This window comes from Fukomys damarensis, unplaced genomic scaffold (genome assembly GCF_012274545.1).
Source record: "Fukomys damarensis isolate Sample0158 unplaced genomic scaffold, DMR_v1.0_HiC HiC_scaffold_17, whole genome shotgun sequence".
In the NCBI taxonomy this organism is placed as follows: Eukaryota; Metazoa; Chordata; class Mammalia; order Rodentia; family Bathyergidae; genus Fukomys; species Fukomys damarensis.
The window spans coordinates 57,856,960-57,870,107 of record NW_022900929.1 but is presented as its reverse complement, the minus strand read 5'-3'; the positions used below and the strand labels follow the sequence as shown (position 1 = coordinate 57,870,107).

General features: G+C 41.8%; 1 protein-coding gene across 2 annotated transcripts in view; it reads right to left on the bottom strand.

Moving 5' to 3' along the window:
* Psma6 (proteasome 20S subunit alpha 6) overlaps positions 1 to 13,148 on the bottom strand; it is a 31,968-nt gene that overhangs the window by 16,688 nt on the left and 2,132 nt on the right. Inside the window, exon 1 of one of the 2 annotated variants that reach the window (XM_010633613.3) lies at positions 3,757 to 3,927. The exons of the other annotated variant lie outside the window; for it this stretch is intronic. Within the exon in view, the coding sequence (XP_010631915.1) occupies positions 3,757 to 3,832 (76 nt within the window). The 5' untranslated portion in view covers positions 3,833 to 3,927. Of the gene's footprint in view, positions 1 to 3,756; positions 3,928 to 13,148 lie in introns of those variants that run through there. 2 annotated transcript variants of the gene reach the window in all.

Genomic DNA, 13,148 nt, shown 5'->3' with positions numbered 1-13,148 from the left:
AAAAAAAAAAAAAAAAAAAAAAAAAAAAAAAAAAAAAAGTTTTTCAATTACAAAGGAGACAATTAGATCCAGGACAGCCCATGCCTATTAATCCCAGAGGCTCAGGAGGCAGTAGGATTACGAATTCAAGGACAGCCTGCGTAATTTATTGAGACCCCGGGTTCAATCCTGAGTCATACTCACATACAAACAGGCAAATGGTAAACATAATCATGCACTGGATAACATTTTGGTCACCAATGAATGGCATAAATGTAATGGACCAAATAAACAACTGTGGTCCCCTAAGACTGTGTCACCAAAAAATGCAGTACCATTTTAGTTTGTGCAAATGTACTCTAGGATGGTTGCACAATAAGATCAACCAGGCACTGATTGTATCCCCATTGTTAAGTAACATATAACTGTACTTCTTAGCTCATTTATTTGTGAAATTTCAGTCTTCGTTTATATCAGCCACTTGTTTCTTCTAACAGCATTGCTTACAGAAACACTTAAGTGCAGCTGTGCATGATGGCACACACCTGTAAACTCAGCACTCTGGGAGGCTGAGCAAGAGGATCACAAGTTCAAGCCCAGCTTGGGCAACTTAGTAAGACTTTGTCTCAAAGTAAAATAAAAAGGGCTGGGGATGTAGCTCATTGCAAAGGTCCTGGATGCAATTTCTAGTATTGGGAGAAAGAAAAAGATAAGAAACATCTACGTGCTTATTATATGCTTGGCACTGTTCTAAGTGCTATATGCTAGGTGGGATCATCTCCATTCTACAAATGCAAAAAAGTTCTCACAGCTGTTATGGAGCTAGGACTCTAACTCAGGAAATCTAACTTCACTGAGCAATGCTATTTCTATATATTTTATTTAAAAACTGTCCTTTCTAATCTATCTTTATCAGTCCATTTCTCTCTATCAGGCAGCCAGATGTGGTGTCACACACTTGTAATCAAACCACTCAGGAGGCTGAGGCAGGAGGATTACTGTGAGTTGAGGAGGCCAGCCTGGGCTACACAGTGAGTTCCAAGCCAGTTTGAACTACACAGAGAGACCAGGTCCACACATCCACCTGACAGGAAAATACAAGTGAATGATCCTCTTCTCCTTTACCATAGCAAAGTATCAGCAAGTAGAACAGAGGGCTAAAAGTAGTTGGGGTTAATTTGGTCCACTACAGCCTCAGGTTACCCACTGGTAACTTGGGGAATTCCTGAAACTAGATTAAAAAAAAAAAGTCATGTATATTTAAAGTATACAACATGATGATGTTACATATAAATTAGGTGCCCTAAAATTAACTGCTGTCAAAGTGCTGGAGAATGAACCCAGGCCTTCACACTTACTAGGCAATACTCCACCACTGACCTACATCCCCATCACTGAATGAAATTTCAAACCTAGGTCTCAAAAATCTTTAATACACACAAGTACATACACAAAACTTATACACAAGCTAAACTTTTTTTCAATAGTCATCAGAGAGTATAGTGTAAAAAAAAAGCCTCCCTACTTCTTAGGAGCAAACACCATCAATATTTTAAGTTATGTTTATAATTGTGGTTAGCATTGTACCCACATGTATATATGTGCTGGGATGGAATCCAGATCCTTGGGCATGCAAAGTAAGAACTCCATTACTAAGTTTTACCCCCAACTCTGACATTTATCCTTTGAGTTTCAACTATGGAAGACAATAAACGTTCTTTTCCATTAATCTTTCCTTCCCTTCACATGATCCAATTTTCATACTTTTTAGTTGTTAATGTCAACAGCTCACACTTACCTATTTTTAGATGTTTTGTCTTGGAAGGACTTTAAAGATTATTAGTTTTATAAACTAATAAACAGCATTTATGTTACATATATAATACACCCACATACACATGCAAAGCTGAGGAATTAAACAGACATCTAATAACTCTGAGTATTTAATATGTGGCACATACACTAAAGCACTCTATGTACACTGCCTTATTGAATCCTCAAACAACCTCATAAGAAAGAAATTACTAGCCCAATTTTGCAAACAAAAACTAAGGCAAAGCTCATCTAACTTGCCCAAGTGGACCTGCAGGAAGCAGAGCAGGGAGAGATCCAGAATGCTTCACTATACTGCTTGCTCATCCTAAATATTCTTTCACTTTCTTTTTCTTAACAATGTCTAATTAATGGCTTGAATAACAGAGGGAGTTATATTTATTCAACAAAGCAGAGATTAAAATCACTCTGTCTAGATATTAAACTTGTTTGGAACTATGTTCTTTTTCAAATCCTAGTAAAATGACACTAGAACTTTTCTTTTCACCATATCTGGGAAGCATTAAAGACTATGTTTTATGGCTTGATTCCATAGTACAGTAAACAGAAGCAAGGTATAGGTCGAGTGTGGTTTTCTATTCACAAATTAACAAGCACAAAGCAGAATACTCAAAGCAATAGTCTAATATAGCAAAGTCCTTTAAAACTCAGGAATAAAACACTACAAATGAAAAATCCTTGAGGACAGTTATATTTCTGAACTGAAGTTAAAAGAGTTACTGAAGTACTCAATATGACGTCGTTCCTTGCCACACTAAACAAAGTATATAGTAATTCAGTGGATCAGTTTCATTATGTCATCTTTAAGCTTATTTTTAAATTTTAAGGTGAACAGAACCTCAGATATAGACAAATTCTCTACTTATCATTTCCAAACCTCATGATTATATTACTGTTTGCAAAGGCACTGGAAGTACTAAACTTACTAAAAACAAAAAACTATCATAGACCAGATGTAAATCAGGCTTTTTCCCCCCAGTTTTTTTCAGACAGGGTCTTGTTATGTAGCCCAAGCTGGCCTTAAAGTTGTAATCCTTCTGCCTCAGCCTCCGGAGTACTGGGATCACAGGTGTACACCACTACACCTGGCTTACCTGAGGTTCTTCTGGCTCTAAATTATCTGGCAAGAAGTCAAAGTCTGCCTTATGATAATAACCTAAACTTTACTATTTCAATTCAACAAAATAAATATTATACGAAACAAATGTTAACTAGTTTCGGTTTATTTCACTATTGCTGTTCTACAGTAAACAGCTAGTACACTGTACCTCATCTACAATTCAGAACAAGCTCTTGAAAGATAAAGAATATTCAAATATCTTAAAAGGGGTAAAATGAGGAATGGAGTTTCAAGAGCATCTTTATAACTGAGAGCCACTCATTCTACTAGTTTTGCAAAAATGGTCTTGGACCCTGTAGATACTTTGTACACTGGCACTTTCTGTTTGGTTACGTATGTGTCACTCCCATAAGCTGCGGGCTTCAGTAAGGGAGAGGGTGTGTGTACTCCCTAGAGGAGGTCCTGAATACTAGCCTGGAGTTAAGCATAGGTTAAGACGTCCATGCTGCAAACAAAGGAAAGCAGCAGAGGCAACTTAGTTGGAGATTAAACAAACTACTCCTTAGGAAAGAGGCTGGGCCTGCCCAGGGTAGAAGGAACTGAACGGGCCCCCAGGATGCCAGAGGCAAAATCACAATCGTACCTTGCTTCAGTCTCTATTGTGTTCGGACGGTGCGGCGCTCGCCCCGAGTCGACTCGAGCTTGCAGCCTTTGAGCTTAACAGGTGCGGGGACAACACCGGGCTCAACCTAGCCTCGGCCCTTCTCCCTTCCTAGATCTGGCCCTGCTTTAGACCAGGCTAACCTCTAGCCGCGGCCGCTTGCTTCAGGCCGAACCATGACAGGGCAATTCGGGTGGACCCCAGACAGACCTGGTTCACTCACCTACTTGGTAGAGCCGACCCTCGGGCGAAAAAATGGTAATGTGGCGGTCAAACCCAGCGCTGGAACCTCGGGACATGTTGGTGCACCTACTACTTCAAACAGTCTCCAGGTCCCTCGGCTCCCGCACCAGGGGTACAGGCACCACCCGGAAGTTGCAGTGACTGCTTCCGGGGCACCGGCCTGGCTTCTTCCGCTCTCGCGGGCCAAACCAACAGTTTAGTCATCCATTCAAACTCGGAGACTTCCGAGGCCCCACCTCCCCGAGGAGGGCGAGACCAGGAGGTCGCGGGGCGGCACAGAGCGTTCCGCGGGCCTTTCCGCTGCGCTTGCACTTCTTAGAGGGCTGAGGCTACGAGGTGAAGTTTGGGTTGTGGTGTTTAGGACGTTCGTGCAGAAAGTAAATTGCTGCAGCAACGAAAAAGCTTTTTTGGGAGACGTGGAGTAGTGATTTGCCTATCAGAGTGACCTAAATGGGCTCTGTAACCACGCGTCTCTCTTTAGCTTTGTCGCTTTAAGTCCACCGTGTCCGCCTAACCCACCTCACCTGCCACTCCCTGCGGCGGAGGACAGTGCTGCAGCTGCAGGAGTAGCGACGGATGATGTAGGCACCGAGGGGCGCTTCCTACAGCCACTGGAAAGAACAGAATTTTCTTCTCTCCTGGCGAGATCTTCCTTTGGACAGTAATCCCGACAATGTTTTGTTTTAAAAGTGGCACGAAATATGGGCATTAGGGGTATCCTGAGGTTAAGCGGCTCTGAATGATAGTGAACAAGATCCGAAGGGATGGGGTTTCCAGCAGGCAAGTGTTTTATTAATGAGAGTAATTACGAGTAGGCAGGTAGCTCCCGGAAAACAGCATGTGGCTTTTCAAATTGTAAAATTTCCCCTATTTTGACTTTACTCCAGGCACACTCCACTCCTGTTTAATGAATATAAAGCGCAAAACCCAATGTGAGGCTAGTTTTTTTTCCCTAGATAAAGATGGTTTGTGGTACTTTCATGCTTGCTGTACTTAAGTAGGGGTTCAGATCGCTATTGTACTTTCTCCTAAACTCACTTTCCACTTTCAAACAAAACGTGTAAGTACCTCATAAAGAAATTCCAATTTCTCAAAAATGCTTTAAAAAAATAAATGTCTGTTTTGTTAATCGGAAAAAGAAAGTCCAAAACTGAAACATGGCTTAAAAAGAATAGTAAATGCTCGTGGACTCTCTGGTTCTTTCCAGCTGTAATTCCCAAGTAAGTAGACTGATAAAAGTTGTCCCTTGCTTTGCAGCACTTGGTTCTGGTTCAGGTCCCTGCTTTCAGGATCAACTCCTGACTTTTTTTTTTTGTACCAGGGATCGAACTCAGGTACTTGCGCTTGCGAGGCAGGCGGCGGAACCACTGACCTAAACCCCCAGTCTACTCCTGACTTTTTGAGTTCACGATGTAGTGTAATTCTTACAGTTTGCCAAATAGTCGTGAACAGAGAGTTCTCTGTAAGGCTGCTAGGAAGATGAGCTCCTTTAGTCCCTTGAGCTTCAACAGCCTGCTGTATGCTGCTGTCTTCCAAATTTAGGTCTCAAGCTGGGTCTTTCTTTGGAACTGAATCATTCCTAATGGCCTATGGGATATTTCTCACATTGAGGCACATGGTATTTCACAATCTGAAAGAATTGAAACAGAGTGCCTTATTCTCATCGCTTCCTGCTCAAGCCAGTTCCTGTCCCCTTTGTACCACTTTCCAAGAACTCAGAGCCCAAACTTTACAGCCATCTTAATTCCTCAGTACTTCCCCACTCTGCCTCCATTTACCTCGACTTTAATCTGCTCTTTTTTCTCCGTTTTGTAATTCATAATTTTATTTATTGTTTACTGTCTTTCCACCCCTACTGTAAGCTCCATGAATGGGCAAGAATCTATTTTTTTCACTGAGAAAGCTCAGACACATTTAACAATGCCAAGCATATATTAAGATGGACTCCATCCCTATTTAAACCTGAATTTAAATTTAAATCAGTTTGCAACAGGGACCTTTTGCAATCTTCCTAAATCTGGATTCTCTGTTAAATATGGATAATAAAATTCACATCTTGGGGCTGTTCTGAATATTAAATGACAGAAGGGAAAAAAGTGCTTAACAAAGTACTTAGCACATAATAAATATTCATTAAATTGCGTCTCTTCATGCTGTCACCTTGCCATCCATGTTACTGAATACTGTTATTGTTGCTATGCGGTGACTCTCCTGCCTGCTTTTTATTCCCACTGGCACAGTTAGACCCTTTACAATTTCCCTGGCACAGTCCAGTCTCTGTTTGACCTATCCACATTTTTGGTGTCATCTTAAAAGCAGCATCTCATTGGGTTGGTTTTTTGTTTTTCCCTAGATTCCTTTGGGGCTCTATATCTACTTAATAAAATCTGTTCTTCAGCATTTAAACCTGTCAGGAAGTTGATCTGTCTTTTCCACCTTCTCTTTCCTTATATCTTTCTGGTCTATTCCTGGTTACACTGCACAGCACTTCTCTGGGTCCCACAGCTGGATCACTGCTCAAGGCTCCCGGTAGCTGTCTCCTCCCTTTGGCGCCACAGTTCCTTCCCATCAGTTCACCCCACCCCGTACCAGGGTCAAACACAGGACCTTGTGCTTACGAGGCAGTCATGCCACTAGGCTAAATCCTGGCCCCCATAAGCTCTTCTAAGAAGTCCACATCTGCTTTCTCCCTCGTATGTCCAGTGCATATAATTTGAATCTTTCATCATTTTAAACTACATGAGATGATGCCCACCTTTGCTGGCTATGCTAGAGATTGCACCTAGGGCCTTCCATGTGTGCTAGGCAAGCCCTCTGCTACTGAGCTATCTCCCCAGCCCAAGATGGCTGTTTTCACATCCGTGACTAGGTCAAATATTGGCAATCACATGGGTTAATTTAAAGAGGTGTATATCTGGGATTTGCCAAAGAGTGACTGGAAAGAGATTAGGTGCTTTTCATTTCTGTTTCCTTCACTAACCTGGCATGGGGCTTGGCTTACAACAGTTCAATATATAGCTGTTAAAATGAACTGAAAACTATAGAAAGGAAACAACTAAGACTTATTTTCATAGTTGCAATGCTTTGCTTCCCATGTAGACATGACTCTAGACATTCACTGCCTTATGGTGATGGGACATTTTAAATCACACACCCTGCAGGATATGAGAATTATTTCATACATCTGAACATCACCTCTTAAGGTTGTATTTAAAGTAGTTTGTGAAAGAGGGATATGATTTGGGATGGCACATACTCAAATATTCTTCCTGGAAGGAATCAACTTCAATTGTATGTGCATACGTGTGTGTGTGTGTGTGTGTGTGTGTGTGTGTGTGTGTGTGTGTGTGTGTTGGGGATTCACCTCAGCCAGGGCCTTTGCATTGAGCTAAATCCCCAGGTACCCCACCCTCTTATGCTTTATTTTGAGGCAGGATCTTGCTATTTCACTAAATTGCCTGGACTAGGCTCAAACTTGCAATCCTGCTGCCTCAGCCTCCCACATAGGTGTGCACCACCACGCCAGTCTTCAACTTCAATTTTAGTACAAACACACATTGCAAGTTGAATTAGGACTTCAGTCTTGCCAGGCCTGCTGGTGGCACATACCTGTAATACCAGTACTCTGAGAGGCTAGGGCAAAAGGATTGCAAGCCCATTGTGGGCAACCCAATGACACCCTGTCTCTAAATTTAAAAAAAAATTTTTTTTTTTAAATTTAAAGGGCTAGAGATGTAGCTTAGTACAAAGGTCCTGACTTAAATCTCCAGTACCACCACCACCAACAAAAACAAACAAATAAATAAATAAAAATTTAAAAATGTAAATGTTTAAATCATAGAACATGCATTGTCACTATTCAGGTCTTCTATTAAATTTATTTTTTGCTTTTCACAACTTTATTTCAACATAACTAGGCTTACAGAAATATACTCATATTGATTAAAAGAATGCAATTTAACTTATCCTACACAATTTCAACCAAGAAGTTGGTACATGGTTTAAGATTTTTAAAAGAATTTTCAATCTGGTTTATTTTTTTCCATTACAAATGTATAAAATAACCATGAAATGCTGCTAAAGAAGGCAGCAAAAACCCTGAGAAATATACCTTTGGTTGCCTCAGAAAAGTAACAAGTATTGTACTGTAAAGTTTATAAAATTGGTGCAACAAAGCATTGTAATGTTACAATCCCAGTTTACAAAGTTCAGTAACTAATGGGTGTGGGGGAGCCTGTGTCCACACATGGAACTGTAAAAGCTGTCTGCTTTTCTAATAATGTAGATTGTAAATCTACACAGACCAAGATTCAGGTAATTCTTAAATTTGAATTAACACTATCAGCTCACTTCATCCGCTGAGGCCAGTAAGAGACTTCAGCACATTTAGTCTCTTAAGTTTTCCTAATCTATGCCAAAAAGAAAATTAAGTTTCTTCCCCAGCTTTTCAGCCCAGAAGTGGCATGTTCTACAGACAAGGAATTCCTCACGTGGTCAACATTCAGGGGTGCCATGTGACGAGTTCAACTCAGGTTATATTAAAATTTCTTTATTTGAAAATACGACTAAATGAGAAATCCAAATTTGAGATTTTTCCACAGAGGCAAATGATTTTCCTCTGGGAACTCTTGTCAGAAAAACCTTTGCAATTCTATTGCAAAGGGAAATCCCCCTGGAAACAGACTTCATGAATATCTGCCATCTGTTGCCAGGCAGCAGGTAAACTACTCAGCCTGGTGGACTTCCCCTGGGCCAGGAGCTTTCACTGAAGTCTGGGCACAGTACCTCTGTAGCTGGAACAGAAAGAAGCCTGTGCAACAGATTTGCTGTGTCTTTGTGGAAAGTTTGATCTTCCTCTCTGTGGGGCCACCTAGTTAGACTTTTTGAAATGACTTTCTGGGTTTTTGAAAAATTTCAGAGATGACTTGACATCTCGTGAGTCTTGGAAAATCTCCTGGGGCCTCTATTTAGCAAGGCTCACATTCTGCCCCGGAGTAGGTGTGGAGGTAGGGGTTACACACCAGGCAGAGGTAGAAAGTGACAGTGTAGATTCCCAGTGACTGCACAACTGCCAAATCACATGGTATCTGAAGGAAAGATAAGAACACAGCCCTTGGCTCAACATATTCTGCTGGCAGCTTCCATGAGCCAGGGAAGAGAAAATGAGGGCTATCTATGCTTGCACATGCTACCAGCAGGCACTGAAGCACATGCCCCGTTGGTCACAGATATTGGTAATAAAGTATCAGGACAGTCAGGGTTCCCTGACATTAAGGAGCCCAAAGGGCAGTCCTGGCCAGGACAGAGCTAGGAATGTAGCATCTCTGGGTGGACAGTGAGAGGGAACGAAGCCCATACCCGACTCCCTGGCCAGTCTTTCACAATCCAGAGCCTCCTCGGAGGATTCCCTGGGGGCAAGAACCTTACCCTATTTGTATTTTTTAAAAATAATCTTTGTTAGATTAATCTTGGTCCTATAGTTCTTTCTGTTCCTCAGTAGCTATGGTTGGCTACCTAGGAGTACAGTAATTCTGAGTGAGTTTAGGAGCACAAAACAATGACTTCTTGGTACTCTACATCTGTAATTTAGGGACAAAGGAGAGGGACAAATGGAAGCACCAGATATGAGCTGGGGTATAATTTCTGTGATTTAGTGAGACAACAACATCATTATGCTTCAGTTCACAAGTCCTTCAGACACCTTACTTAACCAGATGCCAGAAAAGCAACACTCTGCTGGCCCCTGTCCATAACATCTAGTGTGGTTCTCCTACCCTCCAAAACCAGTAGTGAGTGCAATATAGTGTCTATCAACACATGTGTTATGCAAGCATCATTCTCCTCCTGTGCCACTGTCTTCCTTACTAGTTAATTTAATTCTGTGCTTGGATTATCTAGCCATTCTCCAAAATGATAAATACTATCCCTTGATGCAAAAGGAAATAAACTTTTATTATTTAAACCCAACAGACATTTAAATATAATTATCCATGAACTCCTATAGAGCCAAAATGCTTAGCTTTTTAGTTTACCCTTGAGTTTTAGCTATCACAATTTCAGTATTATCCTCTTAAAGTTCTGATGTTTTTCTTGTTTTACAAAGTCTGTTTAAATGAAGACCCAGGGCTTAGCTGGTGTCTTGCTTCTGGAAGCCAGTAACAGCAAAACACCGAGAATTCTGATGGGTCTCCCCAGAACACTGGAAAAGGCACTAGAAGTCCCCTGCTGGCTTGGGCTTAATTGTTGGTGGTTTTCAACACACAACTTCCCCTTAGGCATGACAACACCAGAAGCCTTTCATAGTTTGAGAGGACAACAAATGTTCCAGTGAAAAATAAGACGGAGAAGAGAGACATAAGTTCCTGTGCCCCGATCACGGTCAGGCTTTGCTCTGAGTATCAGAAGCACTGGGTTGAAGCTGAGCCTTGCCACAGACTGCCTGGTGACCACAACCTCGGTTTCTTTGCTGAAATAAGGGAGTGTTCTGCACTCACTTTCAAGGTGTAGAGTTAATAAATGGCAGTGCAAGTAACCACGTATTAGTAGACTTGAATTAAGCTACTCTTTGTGAAAGGAAGGAGTGCTGATGAGTAAGGCTCAGTGTTGACTATTTTGCTTTGATCTATCCCTAGAAAAGAAGCCAAGTACTGCACAGACCTGCATGCACATGCTATTATTCAGAAATGAAACACTTCCTAATTTAGAAGGCCGTCAGTTCCTACCCACCCAGTTCCCCGGGTGAGACATAAGCAGTCTCACCCAGGATAATGCGGATGGGGTTAGGACAGCAGGTACCAATCAGTTCACTGAGCTTCTCACTGACATGTAGTTTCCCTGCATCTTATTATCTTTGTGAATTCGATTTAGACTCTATTCACTCTGCTCCTTCCCCACCCTGCTCTCTGGTCAGGTAGGGGAAAGGGAGGCACAGATTCTGGTCAGGCACCAAGAGTGTGAGTCAAGAACAGAGAGGAAATAAGACTCAGCAGCCCTCCCTTCAGCCTAGAGGCACTTCCTCTTCCTAGAGGTTTTCTAATTGGCTTCCTCTAATTCCTATTTTCTTACCACAAAAGTATATCATCTCAGAAGAACCAAGTTCTCTTCCGGTAATTGAGAGGAAAGAGAATGCAAATGAATGAGGTTTTTTGTTTTTTTAATCATTTTAACCACGATCTTCCATCATTAATTTAGGAACTAATCCTTGAGTATCTAGTTGTTGATGGGAAAGGAAGAAAGTGCTCCACTTTTATCTTCTGCTTGCTTTGTTTTGTTTGTTTTTTGGTTTTTTGAGACAGGGTCTCACTATGTAGTTGAGACTGACCTGGAACTCATTATGTAGCCCAGGCTGGTCTTGAACTCACAGCGATCCTCCTGCCTGAGCCTCCCGAGTGCTGGGATTATAGGTGTGCTCCACCACGCCCGGCTCTTCTGCTTACTTGGAATAACTTGATGGGTCTCAGCTGAGATTTCCAAACTTTACTCAGAGTATATTTATTTCATTCACAGTGGTGAAACAAGTTTCAAAAACCAACCAGGGCTAGGAATTTAGCTCAGTGGCACCACGCCTGCCTTGCAAGCACAAGGTCTTGAGTTTGATCCCCGATATAAAAAAAAAACCAAAGCAAAACAAAAAACAAAATAACCAGTAACCACAGAGCCAGACATTAAAGCACCCCAAAGATGAAAAACTGCAATGATGTGTTACAAGAGTATGGCAAGTTTTACTCCAGTTATCACAGTGCCATATGCACAGCAGATGCCTAATCAATCAATTTTTAAGACCTAGGGAGAGGGAGGCCTGTTAAGCAGTATGATTATAGAGGGTGCTATTGAGAAGCCATCATTTTTCTTGAGGATCAGTGAAGAATTAGACACCGCAGACTAGGTTCCTAGGTGGCAAAATACCAAGGAGCAAGAGGGGAATTTACTCCAAGGAGAAGTGGGCACTAGAGGTAAAAATCAGGAAGACATTTGCAAACGACTTCTGCAAAATACTTCAACATTTACTGAGCCTTTTCCATGGGCAATAAGTTGGGATAGCAGCTCTAGGGGACACACAGAGGAACCAGAGGGGTCCCTGCCAGACTTCAGGGGCACGAATGAAAGCAAAGCTAAAAGGAGGCAGTCTATGATACAGAAGGAGTTGGCAGCAGCCCTGCAGATAGGGAAATGACCCTCTGAGCAGGCAAAGGTGAGTGGAGAAGCAGAGGAGGAAAACAAAGATCTGTATTCAGGGCAAGCTAGGCAATGGCATGGTTTGACTGGCTTGACTAGCTTGAGAGAAAGAACCCTTGAATGCTAGACTAAGCAGTTTAAACTCTGGTTGGAAGGCAGTGGGGAGAGCATGAATGTTTTCAAGCAAGGGCAGTGGTATAATTAGAATCATGCTTTGGACAGATAAACCTGGTGGCCATATTTATGCTGAATTTAACTGGGGATATCAATGAGAAGGCTGTGGTTAAAAGTCCATGTGAAAGTTTTTTTTTTAATCCTTTTTTTTTTTGGTACCAGGATCGAACTTAGTCCCTTACACTTGCAAGGCAGGTGGCAGAACCACTGAGCCAAATTCCCAGCCCGTGTGAGCGTTTTTAAAGGCTTCAATTGCGATGGTAGTAATGGGAACTGAAAACACAGAGGATCTCACTATGTAGTCCAGACTAGCCTCCAACTCACTATGTTGGGTAGGCGTAGGCTGATCTTGAACTCTCGGGGATCTTCCTGCCTCAGCCTTCTAAGTGCTGGGATTAATCTGCAAGGATTTTAAAGAGTTCCTTGCCCCATTATTAAAGGCAATACTTTCTTCACAGCACGACTATTTGTAAAAGAGAAAAACTGAAACTGACTGTCAACAGTAAAATGGTTTGTCAAGATGAAGCCAGGACAGGCTGGGCTACATAATGAGACACACCCCCAAAAAGCAGTAGTAAAATGGATACACACTATAGAACATTATGGAGTCATGGAAATGAATGAAATAAAACTACATGCAACAACATGGTATACGTGCCGCCGAAGTGAGTACTACACACAACAACACGGATCAACCTCATGTAATGCTAAAAGAAGCCAGACACATGACAGTCACCCTGAAGGACTCCAATTATATAAACTGGGTTTTTTGTTGTTGTTGTTGCTATTTTTTGGGGTTTTTTTGTACTGTGAATCTAACTTGGACCTTTGCGCTTACAAGGCAGGTCTGATACCACTGAGCTAAATCCCCAGGCCCCATTTATACAAAATGTACAAAGACCAAATGAGTCTATCCCATTAGAAGACTAGATATGGGGATTGAACCCAAGGCTTTGCACACGCTAAGCACACGCTCTTCCACTGATCTACACCCCTACCCAGAAACTAGCATTTTAATTCGGA